The sequence below is a fragment of the Lentinula edodes genome (assembly GCF_021015755.1).
Source record: "Lentinula edodes strain Le(Bin) 0899 ss11 chromosome Unknown C8R40scaffold_11, whole genome shotgun sequence".
Classification (NCBI taxonomy): domain Eukaryota; kingdom Fungi; phylum Basidiomycota; class Agaricomycetes; order Agaricales; family Omphalotaceae; genus Lentinula; species Lentinula edodes.
This window is the reverse complement of record NW_025764317.1, coordinates 719,635-742,704: the sequence shown is the minus strand read 5'-3', so window position 1 is coordinate 742,704 and position 23,070 is coordinate 719,635. Positions and strand designations below refer to the sequence as shown.

Genomic DNA, 23,070 nt, shown 5'->3' with positions numbered 1-23,070 from the left:
ATTCAATCCCCCCAACTGACGGATAGCTTAACGCTGGGATCATCGAAGACAGGTATAGCGGATTTTTTATGGATGGGTATTATCTGGAGGGAAAATTTTGAAGGAAAAATTACTGTCTTCCCTATTTTGTAAACGCAAAGAGACATACTGGAGCTGATAGAATGACCGTTGGTACGTCTTCTTGAAGATGTCCTTCTCCTTCTTCTTGTTCGCCTGTTTCGTCTCTACCACGATACGACATCGTATTCCGGGATTGAAAAGGCGCACTAGCTACAGAATCCGAGTCATCTTGCACACTGACGCTATCTGATGCCGATACCGAGCGGGTAGTGCGTGCGGAGCTCATGGTGGAGGACATACGACTGTTAGGACGGTTGCGTTGAAAGCCTGAGCTTCGATTGAGGCTTTGCTCCCTACTACGATAGTTAGGGGTGACATTCACCATGCGCCTGTGTAAGCCGAGTCAGAATTTAGCAAACATATTCCTGATATGTATATTCACCCTTCCTTCGCTCGAACAATTGTTCCCAGCCTCTCTCGGAACTGGACGGGATCGATGAATACAAGGTTTGGTGTCCTATCAAGAATCCCTAATTAGCTTGCATAAGGTAAGGAAAGCGGTAGATAGTCAAACCCACAGTGCAGGCTGGTCCTCCGTCGTCGTTGTAGGTATCAAATGGGTTCGTTCATCCACTGTGTCTTCGGGTTGTAAGGTGTCTCTTGAACGAAAGCAGCATAGAATATCGACAAGAGGCATTCTGGGATAGCGGTGTCGCTTAGAGTCGAACTTGGAGAAGGAAGTGAGGAAGAGGAAGGGAAGGGAAGGGAAGGAAGGAAGGAAGGGAAAGAACAAAGTAAAAGGCCTTCGAAGGATAAATAAAAGATATGTATACAGTAAGTACAAGCGAAATGAAATCAGAAAAGAACTTCGCGCTGATAACGGTCTGCGGCCCTGGCCGCACTGAACTCTGACTCGGTCCGGGTTTGCCGTCTCCTTTTGTCGCGGGACTTCGAATCCCGGCGGGGAAATTGTCTGAGAAACTTTATGGGAATTATTGCCTTTCTTGGTATAAATCCTGCCCGTGAAAGGTTTTGAATCTCAAACCAGACATATAAAGGAAAACATTTCCTTTCTCAGTCATTTTCTTAGCCAAGATATATAGTGAAATTAAATCCCTTTTATGGCTTTGAAAAGGAATGTTTCTCATGTATAATTCTAGGGAATAAAAGAGATGGGATTGTTTTTCTTTGTCAGACCTTTTTCCTTCGGATAAATAATTCCTTTCTGGTCTGGGAAAGATATTGAAGTTTATAAAAATATCCTTTTGGGATTTAATCAATTTCCCAGGAAAGAAACAAATTGGGAGAAGGGCGGGAGAAGTCTACCCGATGCATACCCAGTGAGCATCCACTGAGGGCAAGCTCAGAGGGCAGTGCCGACTTCAGGGCAATGGTTGGAACACCTTGAACCCACAGGTGATATCCCATGTCCCATGGTATTATATTGACCACGAAGATTACAGCATTGAAAATACAGCAATGCACATAACGAGCACAGAATATGGCAAATGAGCGGAAAGGCTTCCAAATTGTGCATGTAAATGAAGCAAGAGCGTCCCTTCTTCATCTCAAGAGTTATGGTTATAACTGGGTTGCGGAGATGGGACAGGAGTGAACTTCAGACCGGAAAATAAATGGGCGCCCGGAAGCAGCTGTGCGTCACTTGGGCGTCACTTGGGCATCAATACACTAGTATTTGTTTTCTTTGTACGCTCAAGCAACGGGAGTATCAGGGGAGTGTATGCCATGAATCCTTCCTGCAAACGGCGCAGCACAAGCAATATGAGTATTGACACATCGCAAAGAAGCTTCACGGTACGTGTCTCTCTTCTTTTCCTTTATTTCACAAAGCTAACTGCATTCTATAGTCCGACGTATCTATGCAGGGATCGACTTCGACAATTGCTGGTGACTCATCAATGCAGATTGAAGTGCACATATCTTTTGTCTTATGAGGGCTCTTTGATCTGATTGTGATTTTCAGGAAACGTCGGAGAGCTCTGTACGTCCTTTTAGATTCCTTGCCACTAATGAACTGAGACGAGTTCCATAGGTCAAGTTCGTTCCAACAGGTCAAAAGATATGCATCATTCCTACCCTTGACATACACCCTCATGATAGACAAAGAGTGCATGCTCTTGAAATCTTGCTTGCAGCAAAGACTAGTGAGGTGGACACCCTGAATGCGGACATGAAGTCGCGGGGTGCTACCATCATCGCTCACAAAAAAGAGATTTCGAAGCTGCAAGAGGATTTCAAGGACAGTCAGCAAGAGTTTGAGGATGCTCAGGAACAGCTCAAAATAGAAAATAGAGGCACCTGAGCGAAGGTGGATGATCTAGATACAGCACATAAGAAGGTTTGGCTTCGATATTTTGGTGTTGCTCAATCCTGCTTAAATTGGATTATAGCTTTTGCAAAAGAACATAGTATTGATAGGCGAGGTTTTTGACCTGAAGAATACACTCAAAAATTTGCAAAACTGTTTTACTGCACAAGAGGCCGAGTTGAAGGAAAAACGAAACTTGTCTAAGGTATAATTCCTCAACTTTCTATGTTCACAACTCACAAACGTTTCAAATATCTGGCAAAACATTGGCATCGAGAGTCTGGAGGTACGCTTGAGTTTTCTACTGAGTGTTGGGGTAACCTAACCTCTTTTGCATAGCTCAAATGTCATAATTTGAAAGCGCAGATGTTGTCGCTAGCCCAAATCAATGCAGAACTTTCCGCTGCGAAATTAGAATTGCAGGTAAAGCACTGCAAATTGCTGCACAATGTGTCTCTAATTCTTCTAGAAATCGAATGATACACTTGGTGCTTTGACCAAGAAATTACGGGACGATGATGCTGCCCAGAAGATGATCATGTTTTCTCCTGAGGAAGTGGTTGAACTCAAATGTGATTAAGGCCTCATTGACTCTCAGTTCTGCCAAATCCAAGGAATTGCGAGAATTGGTTAATGCTCTGCAGGTACATAGATCTCTAATCATCATATAGTACTATGTAACAAATTTTAACAAATTCTCTCAGAATGAAAAGCAGTCCCTTCAAAACTCCTTAGCATCGACAGATGTAAGTCCACCATAGCCTGTATGAGGACCAGTCTTTGACTTACTGTTTTACATAGTTGCGCGCAGAACTTGTGCTCTCGAATCAGCAGAAAACAAAGTTGGAAGAAAAACTGTTCAAGGCATCTGAGAATATCAACCACTTAACCAAGAAGAACAACAAACTGAGCCTTGAGGTCTCTGTCACATATTCAAAACTTGATGAAGTTGAGGAAGATTGTCAGCAGCTGTCAAATGGCTTCAATTTACTCAAGGAGGATTATGAAGCTCTAGGAGCTCTTGAAGTAAGTCTTGATATGTCAACGGTGACTTGCTCACCGCTATTCCATCATAGAAACTCAAGGATTCTGAACTCAAAACTGAGCGCAACAAGGTTCGAGAAATGTTCAACAGCATTTCTCACCTTGAGAATGAAAATGCCATGCAGGCAGAGAAGATACAAACCCTCAAAGTTCTACAGGTGACCAAGGAGTCCAAGCTTGAAATCGAGCGCAACAAGGTTGGAGAAATGCGCGATGGCATCACTCACCTTGAGCATGAAAACAGCCTTCATACGGAGACAATACAAACCCTTGAAGGCTGACAGGTAACTAAGGAGTCCGAGCTCGAAATCAAGCGCAACAAAGTTCAAGAATTGATCAATAACATCACTTGCCTTGAGAATGAAAACACCATGCAGGCAGAGAAGATACAAACTTTCAAAGGCAGCCAGATGAGCCAATTCTCATGGCACCTATTTTATAGTGTCACTGATGTTTCCAGCAAATGGAGAGAGAGGCTTCTTGGGCCATATGTGTCCATCTTTGCATTCGCAAAAACACGGGCTTCATTGACATGCCTAAATTTTGGCTAGATGTCTATGCTGTGAATTGTGACATTTTTACGCATAGATTTGTATCGAGAGGACTGTAATTGAGACCCAGATTGACAGTCAAAGTCAATACTGAATCAGTCTAATAAGTTGAAGGGACCATATACCCATACTACCACAAGTTGGTTAGTTTACCCATCTCCAATACTACCTTCAGATAGCAGTCTACCTGTTTGTCAAGCAGGATTTTACCAGACTCGGACTACATCTGAAGAATGACCATTCACATATGACATACCAAGGGTATTCTTATTGGACCTTACACTGGCAGGAGTTTGGAAAAACTTACTCAAGTGACCATGAGCCGAGGATTGACTCAAAATGACTTTCTAGAACTCAGAAATTATCAAATACTCCTTCTAGAACGAGATCATGCATTAATCTAAAAGACTGCGATTTAGTCTAATAGACCAATCAGGATTGCAAGGTTGAGGAAAATAACTAGAAGAACAATCGAAGTACTGCGAGGCTCCGAAGACATATCAAATGAATGTCAAAGAGTCCTGACGTAGGAAATATTGAAGAATGCAATTAAATGAATACTATGCGTAACTCCCTTGATAGAGTATAGGCACAATGGGTGTCTATTGAAAGAGAGAAGCAATTAGTTTAATCCAGATGAATCAGATTGTTAGGATTAGAATCGAGGAGAGCTGATTTGCCTCCGGACGAGGTGACAAATGATCGAAATAAGTGTTGAACAGCAATGACAGTTGAACACCATTCGAGTCATTCTCTAAAAACAATTAAATTAAATAAATATTGAAGTACCTACCTATGTTTGGAGGTATACTAGAATCTTGGAACCAATATGGACCAAATAAGGACCTGTAGATTCGAATTGAATGGGATCTGACCGATTGTAGAAGTTTCCTTGCGGTTCCAAATGTTTATTGTATTAAATTAATTGTACTGTGCAATTCTATATTCTGTATGTATAAATAGCGATCCAATGTATCTGGAATACAAGTGATTTTGGGACGACGTTGCAGTGCTAATCCGTAAAAAGGAAAGACACACTCCCGCCAGACTGAAACCTCTTCGCTAGCAGCCATTTGGGCCCGGCACTTGTGAGTATAGGAACATCGTGTTCTGCTCCTTGTGACTGCGAGAAGTATATCCAGTTGTTGGGTATTCTTCGAACTTAGGATCAGTTGTTGGTCTTAAGGGCAAGTCACGCTGTGTGGTTGTGCCAGCGCATAGTTCTAGTGTCATGAAGTCTCATGATGCGCCCTTTGATGCGCCATCAGCGCAGTGTGTTCCCATCAATCTGTTTTCACATGTTTATTGTACTTCATCACATGATCATCCCATTAGTTCCATTTGTTTCCGTATGCTTCCATACAACTCATCCTTATTCATCGATTAGTTCATTATGGTTCATTATCGACTCATTATTACTCGTATATATTGATTCCTCACTCTTGTTCTATATTGCATCGTTATTTACAATCGCTTACTCATTAGACAAGAGTAGTATATAAAGGACAGTAGACAGGCCCTAGTTCCCCATCTCGACCTCTTGGTCATTGGGCAACTAGGCATTCTTTTAGATACTACCTATCTAACTTGGTCATTGGGCAACTAGATTCCCTTTTGATTACTGGTGTGATTGGCCTCTGACGCTATCCCACTGATTGTTCGAGATCATTATTTCTCGCATCTGTGCTTTGTGCTTGTTTCTGTACTTCTTCGCTCTGCTACGGTCGCTCCTAGGCGTATCCAGACCTCCCGCCTCCCGCTTCCTGCCTCGTCGCGACATTAGGTCGAGATCTTCTACTTGTACCATCAGCTTGGTGAGCTGATCTTACAAGGCACCCACCACGTCTACCTTCGGAGTCAACGTTGATTGCTCCAACCACTTTCACCCGCTTGATACTGCAACTAACACCACTTGCTACTGGGACGCTGAAGAAGAAGAGTGGGAACCCTGCTCCAGACAACCGTGCCCTAATCGATACGAGAACACATTTGACGCAAGTCCGACCGACCGTTACCAACCCATCCACAGACCAGCACCACCTGCCAGGGTAGGACGAATCAGTACTCCTACTACTTCCACTCCTGCACCTCCGCTAGCATCTGCGGAACCATTAGCTCCTGCTGTCACTGAGACCACAGCCGACCCCGATATCGAAATACAATCAATCCCTGAAGAAGACATGTCCTCAGCACAGGACGTTCGAGACACTATTACAGAGCTTACAAAAAACCAGGCTAAGCTCCAAGATGTGGTCTCTGAGCTAGTAAGTGGCCTCAGCACTACCAAAAGTGTTGGCAAGCCACAGAACTACAATGGAAAGCGAGGAGAAGATGCCCGGCGCTTCCTAGCTGCCTTTGAGCTGTGGGCCAACTCTATCCCTGCTCTCTCCACGGATCGTAAAAAGAAAATCACATCCGCCATTACATACCTTGAGGGGGATGCAGCTATCTGGGCCACTCCTATCTCCGAAACAATTAATAGATCAAGTATAACTGGCTCAGGAGTACCTTTCCCATACGATACATGGGAAGAATTTGTTACAGCTTTCAAAACACGTTTTGAGACCACAGATGCCTCGGCCGATGCCAAGCAGCTCCTTAAACGGCTCTACCAGAATAGGACCACGGTGGGAACCTATGCCTCTACCTTCCAACAGTATGCAGACCGCACTGGCTACTCAGACAAAGACTTGCGAGACCGGTTCTACGATCACCTTGCAGATCGAGTAAAAGATGGTCTTGTATTCACAACCCGCCCCACTGGCTCCCTTCAGGAACTGATTGAAGCAGCCATTGACGTAGACAACCGACAAATTACTCGAGCGTGGGAGCAAGGAAAGAAACTGGTCGATGATGGAATCCTGACCAACTTTAGACCCACCACTGTTGCGACCCCATTCACTGCGCCTACTCGAGACCCAAATGCTATGGACATTGATGCCACCACCACTCGATCTCCTGATGCCTTTCATCGCTTCATGATAGGACGATGCTATGGATGTGGATCTAAGGAACATCGCAAGGCCGATGGCCACCATGAGCGGGACATCTGTCGACACTGTGGCCTCAATGGCCATGTAGAGGCTGTGTGCCGTCGTAAGTTCTTAGGACTCCCTGGAAGGAAGGCTACTACCATTAGTGCCACCAGCATTCTGGATACAACTCAGTCTGCCGCTCCGGGTACCATCATTGCTGCTACACCAGATCTTGCCGCGCTACTAAAGGAACTTGCAGCCAACCAGCAAGTTCTTGCTGGGCAAATTGCCGAATTACACAAGAATTTTTAAATTGGGAACCCGCCACCGCTGCAGCGTCGTTCCCCAAGTCGTACTCAAGATCTCCATCATCTGTATATGCCTCTATCACCTCCTGTACTATTAGCGCACTAGAATTCAATGATATATCCCATTTCCATGTGCCCATAGAGCTTAAAGGACGATTCCGGAGTACAACAAGTGCAGCTATGATTGATTCCGGTGCCACTGGTCTCTTTCTACATGAAAAATTTGTTAACAAGCATCATATCTACGTTCGATCCCTACCCCGCCCCATTGAACTCTACAATATTGATGGAACCGCTAATTTAGCAGGGCGGATCACTCATTCTGCTCGACTTCTGGCCAGGGTGGACCAAAATCAACCCCAGATCTTAGAATTCCTAGTTACAAACATTGGATCTGAAGACGTAATTTTAGGGCTCCCTTGGTTACGTAAGGTCTGACATCAACTGGCGTGATGGGCAGATCCAGATCCCTGCAAAGCCAAAGATTCAGCATCATGTAGCTATCGAGGAGATCCCAGAGCCCAAAGAACCCAATGTCGGAGGAAATACAGAACAAATCCTAGAACCTAACAGAGCAGAATCAAATGGCCTTCCTCACACTGTTCCAAAAACTGAGCTAGGTCCAGAGACAGCTGAAACTGGCACGTCCTCGGAAGATGAGCTAGTCTTTGAGGAATCAGGAAGTCCACTGTATCGCTTGACTGGAAATCGCAAACGACGTCGTGCTTGGCTCCATGCTGGGTTTATCCAAGAGGTAACAGAAGAGCTATGGTGTGCTGCCAGGTACACCTATTCCCAACAGCTTGCCGAAGCAGCAAATAAAGATAAGCCCCAGAAAACATTCGAAGAGATGGTGCCTGAGCCATATTGGCGTCATGCGAAAGTATTTTCTGAGAAAGAATCTGAATGACTACCTGAACACAAACCCTGGGATCACGCTATTGACCTGAAACCCGACGCCCCCGAAACTCTACGCACCAAAATCTACCCCATGTCAGTAAATGAGCAGAAAGAACTAGATCGATTCCTGGAAGACAATCTCCGGAAAGGATATATCCGACCATCCAAATCACCACTTTCCTCACTTGTCTTCTTTGTAAAGAAAAAGGATGGCAAACTACGATTCATACAGGACTATTGACGTCTGAATGAATACACTGTCAAGAATCGTTATCCTCTCCCTCTGGTTGCTGACATCATCAATTGTCTACGACAAGCCAAATACTTCACCAAGTTTGACGTACGATGGGGTTACAATAACGTCCGGATCAAGGAAGGCCATGAGTGGAAAGCAGCTTTTTCCACTAACCGGGGACTCTTTGAACCACTGGTCATGTTCTTCGGCCTCACCAACTCGCCAGCTACGTTCCAGGCCCTTATGAACTCCATTTTTGCTGACCTTATCGCGGCAGGAAAAGTAGCTGTGTATCTGGATGATATCCTCATCTTTTCCACATCCCTACAGGAACACCGGAAAATAGTTCATGAAGTTTTGGAACGATTAGCCAAGAATGACCTCTATCTCCGCCCTGAGAAGTGCGAATTTGAACAAACCTCTATTGAATACCTGGGCCTAATCATCAGCGAGGGAGAGGTTCGTATGGATCCTGTCAAAGTTGAGGCGGTTAAGAACTGGCCAGCCCCAACCTGCCTCCGAGATGTCCGAGGATTCCTAGGCTTTGCTAACTTCTACAGACGCTTCATTGATGGATTCGCTAAAAAGGTGCGAGCACTGAATGACCTCACCAAGAAGGGGGTGGGATGGTCTTGGGGTACCAATGAACAGGTAGCATTTGAGGCATTAAAAGAAGCTTTTACCACAGCACCCATTCTAGTCCTCTGGGATCCCAACAAACCGACACGTATCGAAGTGGATGCTTCTGGGTTCGCAACTGGAGGGGCGCTATTACAACAGCAAGGAGATGGACTTTGGCATCCCGTGGCATTCCGATCGGCTTCCATGGACCCTGCAGAGCGGAACTATGAAATCTACGACCGAGAGATGTTAGCCATCATCGAAGCCCTGAAAGACTGGCGACACTTCCTAGAAGGACTCCCAAACCCCTTTGAAATTGTGACCGACCATCGAAACCTGGAATACTGGCAAACTGCACAGGATCTAAGCCGGCGACAAGCAAGATGGGCCCTGTGGCTCTCGCGGTTTGACTTTACTCTTACACATAGGGCTGGTAAAGCAAATGCACAAGCTGACGCTCTCTCCCAAGTCTCTCAACTCGAGGTTATGGATGCTGATGACAACCAACAACAACAAATAGTTTTACGGCCAGAACACTTCCTCCGAGCTGCTACAGCCATCCTGTTCCAAACCCCCTTGAGGAGCGCATTCGGAAGGCAAGCGAGCGAGAATCTGAGGTTCTTGAAGGACTACGTAAATTGAAGACACATGGACCCCACAAACTTGTGAATGGTCTAGCCGAATGGGAAGAGAAGGAAGGAATTGTCTATTACAAAGGCCGGGTGTATGTCCCACCTGATCCTCAACTACGCCGGGATGTTGTAGCACAGTGTCATGACGCACTCACAGCTGGTCACCCAGGAAAGCACCGCACCCTAGAGTTAGTCAGCCGACAGTTTTGGTGGCCTACGGTTCGATCATTTGTTGATAAGTATGTGGAAGGATGTGACAACTGTCAACGAAGACGTGTAAGGCCGCAGCCACAATCATCTCTAGAGCCTCTGCCTGTACCAGGAGGACCATGGCAGGACATCGGCATGGACCTCATTGGAGAACTACCGATGACACAAGATGGACACAATGCAGCAATCACCTTCACAGACCATTACTCCAAAATGATTCACTGCTTCCCCACTACAACCGAACTTACTGCCGAAGGAGTTGCCGACTTCTATTATAAAGAAATCTTCCGACTTCATGGACTGCCCAGACGATTTATCTCTGATCGAGGACCACAATTTGCTGCCGACATCATGAAGGCCTTGCTAAAACGGTTGGGTATTGAATCTGCCCTGACAATGTCGTACCACCCTGAAACAAATGGCCAGACTGAACGAGCTAACCAAGAAATCGAAAGATATATCCGGATGTATGTTAGCCAACGTCAGGATGACTGGGACCGTCTTCTTCCTACTGCCGAATTCGTTATTAACTCTCGAATACATTTTGCCCATGACAAAGCACCATTTGAAGTGCTCTACGGATAAACCCCAGAATTCTCCATCCCCATAGGATCCTGGAAGGAATACCCTTCAATCACAGATCGGCTAGATGCACTCCGCCATGCTCGGCAAGATGCAGAAGCCGCACTACGTATGAGCAAACAACGAATCACAGATACAATTGCGGAACACCCTGACCAACCTAGCTTTGAAGCTGGACAGCCTGTATGGCTCTCAGTCAATAACCTAAAAATTCGACGCAAAAGTGAGAAGCTGGGAAGCTGCCGACTAGGACCTTTCGAAGTTATTGAGAAGACAGGGGCACACACTTACCGGCTTGCACTTCCTACATGGATGAAGATCCATGACAACATTAATGTCAAGCGTTTGGCACCATGGAAAGGAAACAAAGTCAACGGAATACTGCCAGCTCCGCCGGAGCCGGAGGTCATTGATGGTGAAGAATTTTACGATGTGGACAGGATCCTAGACAGCAGAATACATGGACGGTGGAAAAAGCTGCAGTACTTAGTCCGGTGGAAAGGCTACGATGAGGGCCATGACACCTGGGAAAATGAGGAAAATGTGGTAGGATCCAGTGACGAAGCCATTAACGAATTTTATGCAGCACATCCAAACGCACCAAGGAAGATTTCGGCAACGATCTTTCACTCACTACCATGGCAGCCAATGGTCAACTTCACCGAGGTAAACAACTAGTCGCTGGGACATTGACTCTAAGAAAGGGGGTAATGTCATGAAGTCTCATGATGCGCCCTTTGATGCGCCATCAGCGCGGTGTGTTCCCATCAATCTGTTTTCACATGTTTATTGTACTTCATCACATGATCATCCCATTAGTTCCATTTGTTTCCGTACGCTTCCATACAACTCATCCTTATTCATCGATTAGTTCATTATGGTTCATTATCGACTCATTATTACTCGTATATATTGATTCCTCACTCTTGTTCTATATTGCATCGTTATTTACAATCACTTACTCATTAGACAAGAGTAGTATATAAAGGACAGTAGACAGGCCCTAGTTCCCCATCTCGACCTCTTGGTCATTGGGCAACTAGGCATCCTTTTAGATACTACCTATCTAACTTGGTCATTGGGCAACTAGATTCCCTTTTGATTACTGGTGTGATTGGCCTCTGATGCTATCCCACTGATTGTTCGAGATCATTATTTCTCCCATCTGTGCTTTGTGCTTGTTTCTGTACTTCTTCGCTCTGCTACGGTCGCTCCTAGGCATATCCAGACCTCCCGCCTCCCGCTTCCTGCCTCGTTGCAACATCTAGCCCTCCGTAGGGGTCTGTGTGTTTCGGTTTTAATTTACTTTGATTCAAACCCCCAATTCTTGATATACCCATATCAATACAATCAAAGCACAAACTGTGCTGAATCTACCTTAATCAAAGGAATATATCGAATCCTTAGAACGATTCAAATTGATTGATTGAAGCATCTTACTTAGCTCTCAAAGCTTTGCGGAACCTTTGCCAACGCTACCCCTTGCTATTAAATAAATTTGATAGCAGTGAACTCGCATATTGTGTATTAGATTGGTTGATTGGAGTGCCCATTTGATTCCTTCTCTTCTCTTTCACACAAAAACAAGGCAAGCTCGTTACCGATGCAGGAGGGATTGAAAATGCAAAATCTGACATGAATGCAACACCTTTATAGGGCTAATAACAAAGGATCTTTGGTTTCATTCATTCATCACAAAGAAATCGATATCTCTTACCTGTTATTTGACAAAAGTACAAATTTTATGCCATCTGGGCATGTCGCAAGTACGAGGAAAAGCATATTTTGTCAACTAGCAACTGAAGAGTAAGAAGGCATCGTTATTGTTCAAGTTAGTCCCTAGGTTTTCTGAACCCGTTGAACGAGGCCCGTTTTATAGGTTCGTTGGGCGTAGCTTTAGAGAGCATATCAAAGAAAGGTAAGCAATCTGAAAAGGTCGGGTTCTCACTGGTGCTTCTGTTGCCAGCATGGTGTATGCCGGACATTCCAAAACCTCTTGAGACCGACCGTCTATGTATCTCAATGTCATTGGGATGATGACCTGAGAATTACCCTACGATGAACTGATGATTGGCATTGCCCTCTGAGCTTGCCCTCAGTGGATGCTCACCAGGTATGCATCAGGTAGACTTCTCCTGCCCTTCTCCCAATTTGTTTCCTTCCTGGGAAATTGATTAAATCCCAAAAGGAAATTTTTATAAACTTCAATATCTTTCCCAGACCAGAAAGGAATTATTTATCCAAAGGAAAAAGGTCTGACAAAGAAAAACAATCCCATCTCTTTTATTCCCTAGAATTATACATGGGAAATATTCCTTTTCAAAGCCATAAAAGGGATTTAATTTCACTATATATCTTGGCTAAGAAAATGACTGAGAAAGGAAATGTTTTCCTTTATATGTCTGGTTTGAGATTCAAAACCTTTCACGGGCAGGATTTATACCAAGAAAGGCAATAATTCCCATAGAGTTTCTCAGACAATTTCCCCGCCGGGATTCGAAGCCCCTGGCGCAGTGAGAGGCAGCACAACATTCTGACATTTATTTGGGATTTCAGTTTATTTCATTGTGGACGCCTTCTTGCAACACCCTGGTTCCTCCTAGTTGAAAAGGACATTAGTAGCTATACATTACACATCCACTCCGATACAACCTATTCAACGGACTCTCTTGAACCAATTGGAAAGGTCGGGAAAAACAAAAATAGAGAGATAGAGGAACAACATGGGAATTACATCTGCATCTTTGCACATTACCATCAGGGTCTTTGTCAATTGCAGAGGTAAGGTTAAATACGGCGAAATCCTTGTGGCGGGTGATACTAGGCGATACTAAGGCTTCATAACTCAAAAAGCAGACCAATAGATTATTCCACTCTTCGTCGAGTCTTCTGGTTAGTAAAAGGCTCTCTCATTGATGAGGGTCCTTCTTCAGGTCACCGGGGTGCAATACTCAGACCATTTCATGCCACTTATTTTTTCTTTTACCATATCCTTAGTACACGGTGGCTAACTCTTCATCGCACCAACCACCAAATCATATGTTGTCCATCTCGGAGCTCTAAAAATTGATCACATTTTGGGGCTCTCAAACTGCTCTCTTGCATGAATGACACTGGGATGTTATCATTCTTGCACTGACATTGGTTGTCGATGGGCTGTTGAAGCCAATAGTCAGGTCTTAATGGGAGATATCCCCTGACCTTGATTGTGTGTAAGTTTGAGTATGTCCCCACATTTCCAGTAGGCACTCTCAACTTTGGTATCTCACCATCCTTCAAATGGAAATTTTCTTGACCTTTGTCCTGCCATTGCATACCAGCGCATACCTCACTTTGGATCCTTCGAAGGCGATCAGGATCATTGATACCAGTAATTTGGTATCCTTACTTTTTGCAAGCTTATAAATTCAATCTCTGTTTCTTTCTCAGTTTTCTCTGCTTCATCAGGGAAAAATGAAATCTATGTGTATGAGTAAGGAGTCTATGTAGCTAGAGTACTCCAGTAGACATCCCCCCCTATATGAACAGTACAGTATTAGTATGTATAACAAGGACACCAGACCAACTGTCTATGTAGCAGTCCGTATCATTGCGTATAAGCAATATATTTGTATGTACAATTACAAATTAGGCCCCCTACTTGTACACGGCGTTATATACAACTACATAGCACTACGATAGAAGTACAGTCCTATATTAGGGTTGTTCAAAGTTGAAAAGCGCCCGCTGCCAGCGACCTCCGTTGGTAACCGTCACGAAGCGCATCACATATGGTCACATCGTGACCTACTCACTTTTTCTTGTCTTTATTTGTTCAACGGCTAGAATTTCTACTAATGTACCTATCCTATCTCCAGAAATGGTATAATACTGTATACACTCATGTAAATTGTCCATCTATTGCTACTCTTTGGCCTGGAGGGACAATCAGCTAATCATGTGTTGGGGCTGGATGCCGCGGGAGGGTTGACAGCCGAAATCTTTTTGCTTTGATCATGACTGGTGTTCAAGTGGTTATCTTCACCGAAGTCTCCTCGGCAGAATGGCATCTATGCTAAAGCTATATGACTGGTCGGATATAATAAGTAGCCGGTCTCAAGCCTCACCGGCACTCCTTGTGATTAAAGGATTGCCGTTGCAGGCCGTCGCATGCAGTGTTACATCAAAGTGACTTCTATTTTAAGAGCAGGTGACATTCGTAAGCAAACGGGTGCCATTGGCAGCGGGCGCTTTTCAACTTTGAACGACACTATTGTAGTGCTACTACAGGCTACAACATTTTCTTTTTGTCGCTTCGCTGATAGCAAGCTGGACTAGTACCAATGATTCAGAATCAAGAATTATATGCCATTTAGACACTACACTACTTTCTAGCAATACGCTTTGGTCTAGGAGGTACTGCTGAAATAACTGCTTTTGGTCTCTTCTTTGTCTTTCGTAGACTTTTGTTGTCTGGTATCTCATCGACGGGCTCTGTCCCTTGCATCCCATCCTCTATTTCCATATTAGTCAGCTCGTTTGATATCATGACGGCTATAGAAGTAAATGAATTGTAGTAATAGAGAAGATTAGAACTTACGTTTGTCCAAATTAATGAGTTTCAACGGCACTGCAGGAGTCCGATGGTGACTTTCAGGATACTCTTCCTCTGGACTAGGGTGTGAGATCACCGACAGCGCTATCAAAAATGCAGTTAGAAATGAATGTTAGAGAGTATCAGACTCACCTTTAGTAAGATTCACCACGTTGAAGCCATTAGCTCTACCGCTACCACCTTCCGCAATTAGACCACCGTCATCTCCCTCCATACCATTATTGATCTCATCCTCATATTTATTCTCGCTGCCACCATTGTTATCATCATCTTTGCTGTTCTCACCTCCACTGTTGCTGCCGTTGTCATTTTCACTGTTGTTGCCGTAGTCACCTTTGCCGTTGTTTTTGTCCCTGTATTCATCGTCACTACCCTCATCATCTTCACCATCATTTCCCTCATCATCTTCATCACCTTCGTCATCTTCGCTCATGTCAGGAACCTTCATAGCGTGAAGCTCTGCAACTGCGTTCTTTCTATCCTTTTGGGACATTTTGACATCCTCTGGACCAGTAACACCTCCAACACCGGCATACTTCCTAGAAACAGCAATGAAATATTGATCATATAGTAAAAACACACACATACTGTCCCAGGTAATACCATTGTTTCATGATCGTCATGGTTTTCTTCTCGTCAAGGGCAATCCATTCATCAACCCGCGTGACATGTTTCTGAAAACTCAAATTCATAACATCCTCGTCAAGGGTGCGCGGGATGCGGATACCTGTTGACCACTGGCTTAGAAAATGTTCCGTCTAGGAAAGGAGGTTACACAAGACATTGAGGCCAAGAAAATATATATTACTTGCCAGTGTGAACAGAAAAGCCACCGTAGCAGGCGGGATAGGATTGAACAGAAACTCATGGTCAACTCTGTGCACTTTTTTATTATAGAATAGAATTTGGCAGATTCCATCAACAATGAACGGAGCTTGCATGAGGCCTGTACGCATAGTTGGATCCTAACACATGATTAGCAAGATCCCTAAAAGCATTATACAATGTACCAAGTAGTAAAAACCAAAATCGGTCATAAGTGCAAGATACAGTATCTTGTTGTGCTTGCGAACCTTACTGCCTGTCCCTTTCTTGAACTTGAACGTCGTTTCAAAGAGCATTGCAACACAGTCCCATGAAGCTTTCCGTATATGAGTTTCCCTTTGCATCATCTACAAACTATTTAGTACACATGATAACACGACATTGACCTGAAATGCATTCACTAGCGTCTTTACTTCTTCTGAAAGCACAAACGGTGTTTCATCTTCATGGAGCAGCTTCGACATGAAGTACTTCCATATATTCTCTGTCCAATTCATCTGCAAATCACTTGTCAGATACATATGTAAAACAATAATGGTCAACTCGTAGCTTTGAAGACACTGTCTGACCAGTTTTTTTGAGAGCCCCTTGTAATGACGCAATAGTTTTCCAGATGTATTAGCAAATCAAGCAAGTTTGCGAAGCTCAATGTCACTCTCTCCCTCAAGCCGCGGTGGTTCGATAGGATCAACCGGTGGCTGAGCATGACATGTGGAAAGTGGCTTTGGCATAAGCATTGGAGGTTGTATACAGCCTATAGTGGAAGGAGTGTGTACTACCGAAGGCTCTTGTTGAGTGTTAGGAGGTGTAAGGGGTGGCCATGAAGGTTGATCAGGATGAATAGAGACTGGGGCCTTGAGGACAGACTTGCGGGGGATAGCCAGAGGTGATTGGAGAACAACATTGACCGTACGGACCTGCAACCCAGGAGAACTAGTGAGTAATGATAGCTTTCAATGAATAGGAACATACCGAACTCGGAAATAAGGTCTTTGGAGAGCCGAGACCGGAACCAGCTCCAGTGTATCTGAAGTCTAGCTCATTACCAGTTCCAAGGTCATCTTTGTCTTCACTTTTGGGTGCTGAGCGGCCATGTTGTTCATAGTAATCATCCTCATAGTTGCTCCAGCGGTGTTCAAGAGCATTTTCCCATTCTAGAACAACCCATTTGCCTTTCAAAGAAAAAAAAAACTATAATGTTAAGCTTACCGTGGGCCTCATTGAGGTTTTGTTTGTACGTCTGGTTTTCCTTCAATTCCCTCTGTAATTTCTCAAGCTCCTTTCTCTGACTACGGTCATCTGCATTCAAGCAATAATGAGTGCACAGGTAAAAGAAGATGAAATGCAAGACCATTTTCCGCTTGTTTTAATGTCGGAATACGACGAGTTCTAGTCCGCATTTCAGTAAGAAAATTTTCACTCAGGTTGTCTCGAGGTTTGTGTCATTTTGATGCCTGACCATTGTCGCTATCAGATGGTCTCTTTGAATTTGTTTGAGAATTTGTTTGACGGTGAGAAGCCATGAAAATTATTGAAGAAATAATTGAATATAAAGGCTGTGCAGCAATGTTGCACGTGCAAACAATGGCAGCGATGCCTCAATAACTAAATATTCCACATTACGGGCACCCCGGAAAATCCAAACTCATCTTCATGTCAAAAAGAAACTTGCCTACAAAGAAGCCCCATGAGTGTGCTGTCTGTCACAATTACAGAGGTGAAAAAGCCGCTCACCTACGAAGTCACCTAGCACATACTGGCTGCGGTAATGCACTAAAACTGCGACATGCCACGAATCAAAAACATCAGCAAACTATTCATAAAGAGATTCATCGCGAGCCTTCACTGAGCCTTTCTATTTCATCGAATAATTTCCCTGACTTTAAGGCCTCCACCTCCACATTCACGAAGCATGACAGTCCTGAATCTCCTCCACCTCCAAAAAAACCACAAATGACTGTTGAGGAAATCACTGACAATGGTGACTCTAGTCCTGGAATGTCAAGGAATCAGTTTGTATCAGTAGATTTCAGTGGAGCAGGGGCAGAACTAGGAGGAGAAACATGGAAAAACGGCTTCCAGCAATTCAAAGACACCAAACAGGAGAAGTCCGAGGAGATGTGGTCACCATTTAAAAGTCATAAAGAGTGGCAACTTGCGCGCTGGTTAATGCTGTCTGGGGTCAGTCATGGCGATACTGATTCTTTTGCTAAGTTGTCCATTGTAAGTTATATCTAGAGATGATTCTTCCATTATTCAACCGAAAATTTACCGATTCAGGACAAGCTACATTCATCATTTAAGGACAAATGTACCTTCTTGAAGAAAATTGATGCCTTGCCTACTGTGCGTGGGGGATGGATTTGCAAAGAGCTCGAAATTGTTGGCAACATCATGAAGAAGGCCACTGATGGCACAGAAGTCCCAATGACTGAAGGAGTAGAGCTCTGGAGACGGGAACCCATTGAATGCATCAAGGAGCTTATGGAGGACCCCCAGTTTGAGGAGCATATGTGATACGCACCAGAGAGGATGTTCACTAATGAGACCATGCATATGCGAGCAATTGATGAAATGTGGACAGGTGATTGGTGGTGGGCGATGCAGGTGTGCAACAATCTAGGTATACTGATAGGTCAGCTAACAGTGAAATCGGATATAGAAACTGTTACCTGAAGGGTCAACAATCGCACCAATAATCCTGGCATCCGACAAGACTCAACTCTCTACATTGAGTGGAGACAAGTCTGCTTGGCCTGTATATCTTATGCTCGGGAATATCGAATCATCTGTGAGGCAAAAACCATCAAAGCAAGCCTCAATTCTGATAGGATATATACCGGTCTCAAAGCTGGAATGTTTCTCGAAGGATGCATGATCTGTTGAGGGCTATCGGCTGTTCCATGACTGTATGGGCATGCTCCTCGAGGAGTTGATTGTTGCAGGAGATCCGCGTAAAGGAGGGGTGAAGATGCTGTGCTCTGATGGCAAAATCTGATTTGTATTCCTGCTACTTGCTGCATATGTAGCTGATTTCCCGGAACAGTGTCTCATTGTGTGTTGCCAAGAAAATTGGTGCCTGAAATGCACTGCTCAGAAGAAAGAGCTCGGAGATCCGTTGCACTCCATTCTTCGAGACCCTGACAGGACGATTCAATCATTGCAAAAGGCAGCAAATGGAGACAACACCTCTGCAGTCACACTAGGCTTACGCCTCGTTACTCCATTTTGGGCTAGCTTACCACTATGCAATATCTTCCACTGTATCACACCCGACATTCTTCATCAGCTACACAAGGGAGTGTTCAAGGATCATATTGTGAAGTGGTCAACACGCGCAGTTACTGGGAAGAGTAAAAAGGAGCGAGAAAGAGAGATTGATATTCGGTTCCAATCGATGCCACATCATCCGACCTTGCGCCATTTCAAGCAAGGAATTTCATTGATCACGCAGTGGACCGGGCATGAGTATAAGAATATGGAGAAGATCTTCTTAGGTGTTATTTCTGGTGCCACCGAATCAGAAGAAATCGTTCTTTGTGTGCAGGCCATACTTGATTTTATCGAGTATTCCCAGTTCAGTTTGCACACGGATGAGTCTCTGGAGAGAATGGATGAAGCTTTACGCACCTTTCATTCCCATAAGGATGCTGCATTTGTGGACACGGGCATTCGACAAGCTTTCAACATTCCAGAAGTGCACTCCATGAACCATTACACTCCGATGATCCTCTCAATTGGAGCTGCTCCTGGTTACAACACGTAGTAGTCTGAGCAACTTCATATCGACTTTGCAAAGCTGGCATACCGAGCATCAAACAGGAGAGATTACATTAAACAGATGACACGTTGGTTGGATCGAAGAGAGAAAGTTTTGTGGTTCACACATTTCTTGGACTGGGCACTGGAAAAAGATCATATTGACTGGCTGGCTACAAGAGAGGTCGATGAAGAGGAAACCGAGGAGGCTGTAACAATACCTGAGTTTGGAGAAGCTCTTCAGGTAGAAGGGATCCGGACCAATCTGCAGTACCGCAAAACCACGTGCATGGTTGCGAAACAAACGCCTGTCACTAACATCACTATCGAAAGCCTGGATTCTGACTTTGGTTGCTCGACATTTGTTTATGCTATGGAACGGTTTCTACGTGAACAAAATCTGCTCCGATCAGACTACTGGGATGCACAGCCGGCAAAATATAGCCTGTACAAACAATTTTGGGTTATCGTACTCCCTACACTTGAATTCTCGAATTCTTCCATTGTTGATGTCATGCATGCAACTGCCGCTCAGCCTGCTGTTCTCTCGGGTTGCGGGAAATGTAAATATACACCTGCCCAGTTTGAAACGGTTCTTGCGAGGAAGTCACTCCCAGACAGCCGGGAAGATTTGGATGTACTGGCCAAAGATGGTGCGTTTCCAACTCTTCTGATTTCACATTCTGCTAAGGCTATTTCAGGGCTTCACGTGGCGCAAGTACGTGCAATTTTCGACCTTCCCAGTCAGCTTGGTTCCTTCCCACATCCCCTCGCATATGTGGAGTGGTTCACTCCTCTCCGCAAGCTCGATAAAGTTACACAAATGTATCGAGTTGAGCGCTCGATGCGGGGTAAAATTCGTAACTCGTCAATCATTCCTATTACCTATATCGCCCGCAGCTGTCATCTTGTACCTTTTTACAGTAAACATGCAGATCCCAGTTGGTCAAGTGAAAAGGTGCTAGATCAGTGCCAACATTTCTACCTCAATCCATATCTTAGGCCTATAGACTTTGTACTGTTACGACCCAAAGATAATGACTGAATTGAACCTAGTATCAATAATTGGTCTAGTCCTGAATTTTGTCTATGACTTCTCATATAACCCCTCAAATATAGATAAGCATGCTATGTTGTATACAGAGTGATTGCCTGATATATACTCACTATATGGACTAGACAGCTATAGTATACAAGCACTATGTATTCGCTGTATGCTCAATGCAAGATACTTGTAGCTATACTGTAGTATACGCGCCTGTACGGACATTACAGCTAAGCGCACAGATAATTTGGAATATATGTCATGCTATAAACATGTGGGTAAGCTCTATGGAGCATTTCAGTGTTTCCTGATATTGTAGGATAGCTGAAATATATATACAAGCCTCTCATCATTTGCCGCCAATGCAATGAACACCAGATTCTATCATCTTGGTAGGGTTTTTTACCAGATGCTACCCTCCACAGATCCTCATAATACATCTGCAAAACCTGTATGTTCGGCTAAATAGCCGAAAGCAGCTCAGAGCACTTGGGAGCACTTCCCAGCAGCAAAAGCACCCAGAGCAGGCTTTGATTTTTGCTTTGGGTGCTTTTGTTGCTGGAGAGTGCTCTCCAGCTAGTATCCTTGCTCTGGCAAGTATACATGTTTTGCAGATGTATCCCTTTGTTGACGGTCATGGGATTGGGGTCTAAGAAGTGATCCTGTCGATTTCAATTCTCGGAGCAGCTATCGAGGCTCAAAACTTTCTGGTAGTAAGTAGGACTCTTCCGGTTTCTCTCCAGGTTGTTCCTCAATGGGAACTTGCTGCCCTACTTTCTTTTCCTTTCCTCCATCATGCTTCTCAGTTGACCCTGATATCCTACATTTTCAAGATGGCCTCTAGAGGATGCAGGCACTGTTTGATGAAATGCTGGCACGCGACCGTGTGTAGCCTTTTTCTGCTTGACAATAATATCGCTAAAACCCCTCTCAATCTCAGGCTGATGCATACATAAAATGAAGATCACCGACCGAGTTATCCCCAGAACCTGCTGTCCAGTTTCCCTCACGTCCTTTTTGCTTTACCAAAACTCATTAACCTTTTCAAGTTCACGTCTCCTGCCTCCTCAGTCCATATCGCACTTATTCCCTCCTCACACAAGCAATGCATTTCAATTTCATCTTCCTTGTACTGGGACCTCTCGCTGTTGTGCACGCAGTGCCCCTTGATGTGAGAACATACTTTGTATCTCATATCCTAGTTCAGGTCGTCTGACACACAATGTAGGTCACTCAAAATAAGGACATTGGATCCCATTTGTCGTCAAGAACTGTCAAGCCCATGCCTCGGGCCTCCACCTCGCCGCTCGGTACTCCGAAGATCTACTTTTATTGTAATCTCTCCTTATTGTTCTTTCTCGCTACACATACCCTTTCATTCTAGTCTCTCCTTATTGTCTTCTACTTTACCCTGCAGGACTACACGTATAACTCCTAGTAGTTAGTCTGGCGCTCCGCACCGATGCGCCGCTCCGTAGATATAAATACTGCTTGTATGCTACCGTAGTTCCTCAGTTTAATTATCAACTTAGATCGACTTAGATTCCCTCCTTAACTCTGTGCTCCTCTAAGTCTTCAGGCTCATCGCCTTGAAGTACTCTCTACTATAACCTTAGGACTTAATGTTCTCTGGTTCGCTCCTCGTCACCGGTGTTACCGCCGCTCCGACTTGGCTGCTACTCAGCTCCTCTCTCTATACTCTCGATCTCCGGGGACTAACGGCGTAACGGCGGTGTTGTTAATAACTTCACTACTGTCCCACTCGTCTTCTGCACTTAGACACCTTGTAGCTTTGGTACGGTTACACGGTGTACATGATCTTAACAAGAACCCAACCGTTTGGTGTAAGTCCCTTATATTGATACCTGCATACTATCAGTGAATCTCCTGTAACTAGCCCTCTACCCCTCTATCTCGGGTATCCAGAGTTCAGCCCAATGGCAAAATAATAGTTGCTTTTATTCAAAATTCGGGGAACAATGCCCAAGGGTTCGCTCCGCCACATCATCCCCCTGTGCCGCAGCGGGTTGAAGATCGAGTTGCGGACTACTTTCATGAAACATTTCCGAAGATGCAATGCGACATCCAGTACAAGGAGGGCACAGTCTATATGCTGGAGAATGTGTCAGATACATTCCAAATACGCTGGAGGTGGGAAAATGGGAAGAGGTGGCAAGGTGTTGAGATTGGTGATGCAACTAGAAAAGAACTGTTACTCGAACCGGCAGATCTCCCAAAAAAGAATGGTAGTAATCAATAGTGAAAATTGACAAACAAAACAACTACTTCCGTGAAGAAGTTCCATGTTTGTAATGTAGCACGAGGGTATAATTCATATGTTGAAGAATGAAAAGGGACTATTCTAGATAAGTATGTATGTTAGCAATAGGATGGGGATCG

At 44.4% G+C, this 23,070-nt stretch overlaps 5 protein-coding genes across 5 annotated transcripts; 2 read left to right on the top strand and 3 right to left on the bottom strand.

Annotated features, from left to right (window-relative positions):
* Positions 1 to 2: 2 nt before the first annotated feature.
* On the bottom strand, positions 3 to 757 carry C8R40DRAFT_1169033 (uncharacterized protein; the record flags this gene model as incomplete). Its single annotated transcript, XM_046231305.1, has 4 exons — positions 3 to 83; positions 149 to 449; positions 503 to 577; positions 639 to 757. The coding sequence occupies 4 exons, from the start codon at positions 755 to 757 to the stop codon at positions 3 to 5; spliced, it is 576 nt and encodes a 191-aa protein (XP_046088200.1).
* Positions 758 to 1,806: 1,049 nt separating this feature from the next.
* C8R40DRAFT_1169032 (uncharacterized protein) lies at positions 1,807 to 2,383 on the top strand (the record flags this gene model as incomplete). Its single annotated transcript, XM_046231304.1, has 4 exons — positions 1,807 to 1,875; positions 1,929 to 1,991; positions 2,045 to 2,062; positions 2,114 to 2,383. 4 exons carry the CDS (start codon positions 1,807 to 1,809, stop codon positions 2,381 to 2,383), a joined length of 420 nt encoding a protein of 139 aa, XP_046088199.1.
* A 12,427-nt stretch (positions 2,384 to 14,810) lies between these two features.
* On the bottom strand, positions 14,811 to 16,330 carry C8R40DRAFT_1169029 (uncharacterized protein; the record flags this gene model as incomplete). Its single annotated transcript, XM_046231303.1, has 7 exons — positions 14,811 to 14,980; positions 15,027 to 15,125; positions 15,174 to 15,580; positions 15,630 to 15,799; positions 15,875 to 16,006; positions 16,052 to 16,213; positions 16,268 to 16,330. The coding sequence occupies 7 exons, from the start codon at positions 16,328 to 16,330 to the stop codon at positions 14,811 to 14,813; spliced, it is 1,203 nt and encodes a 400-aa protein (XP_046088198.1).
* Positions 16,331 to 16,492: 162 nt separating this feature from the next.
* C8R40DRAFT_1169028 (uncharacterized protein) lies at positions 16,493 to 17,266 on the bottom strand (the record flags this gene model as incomplete). Its single annotated transcript, XM_046231302.1, has 4 exons — positions 16,493 to 16,783; positions 16,839 to 17,020; positions 17,076 to 17,165; positions 17,218 to 17,266. 4 exons carry the CDS (start codon positions 17,264 to 17,266, stop codon positions 16,493 to 16,495), a joined length of 612 nt encoding a protein of 203 aa, XP_046088197.1.
* A 1,027-nt stretch (positions 17,267 to 18,293) lies between these two features.
* C8R40DRAFT_1159941 (uncharacterized protein) lies at positions 18,294 to 20,670 on the top strand (the record flags this gene model as incomplete). The annotated part of the gene is made up of 7 exons (XM_046229951.1): positions 18,294 to 18,364; positions 18,398 to 18,473; positions 18,529 to 18,708; positions 18,754 to 18,831; positions 18,913 to 19,628; positions 19,689 to 20,278; positions 20,327 to 20,670. The coding sequence occupies 7 exons, from the start codon at positions 18,294 to 18,296 to the stop codon at positions 20,668 to 20,670; spliced, it is 2,055 nt and encodes a 684-aa protein (XP_046088196.1).
* Between the last annotated feature and the right edge of the window lie 2,400 nt (positions 20,671 to 23,070).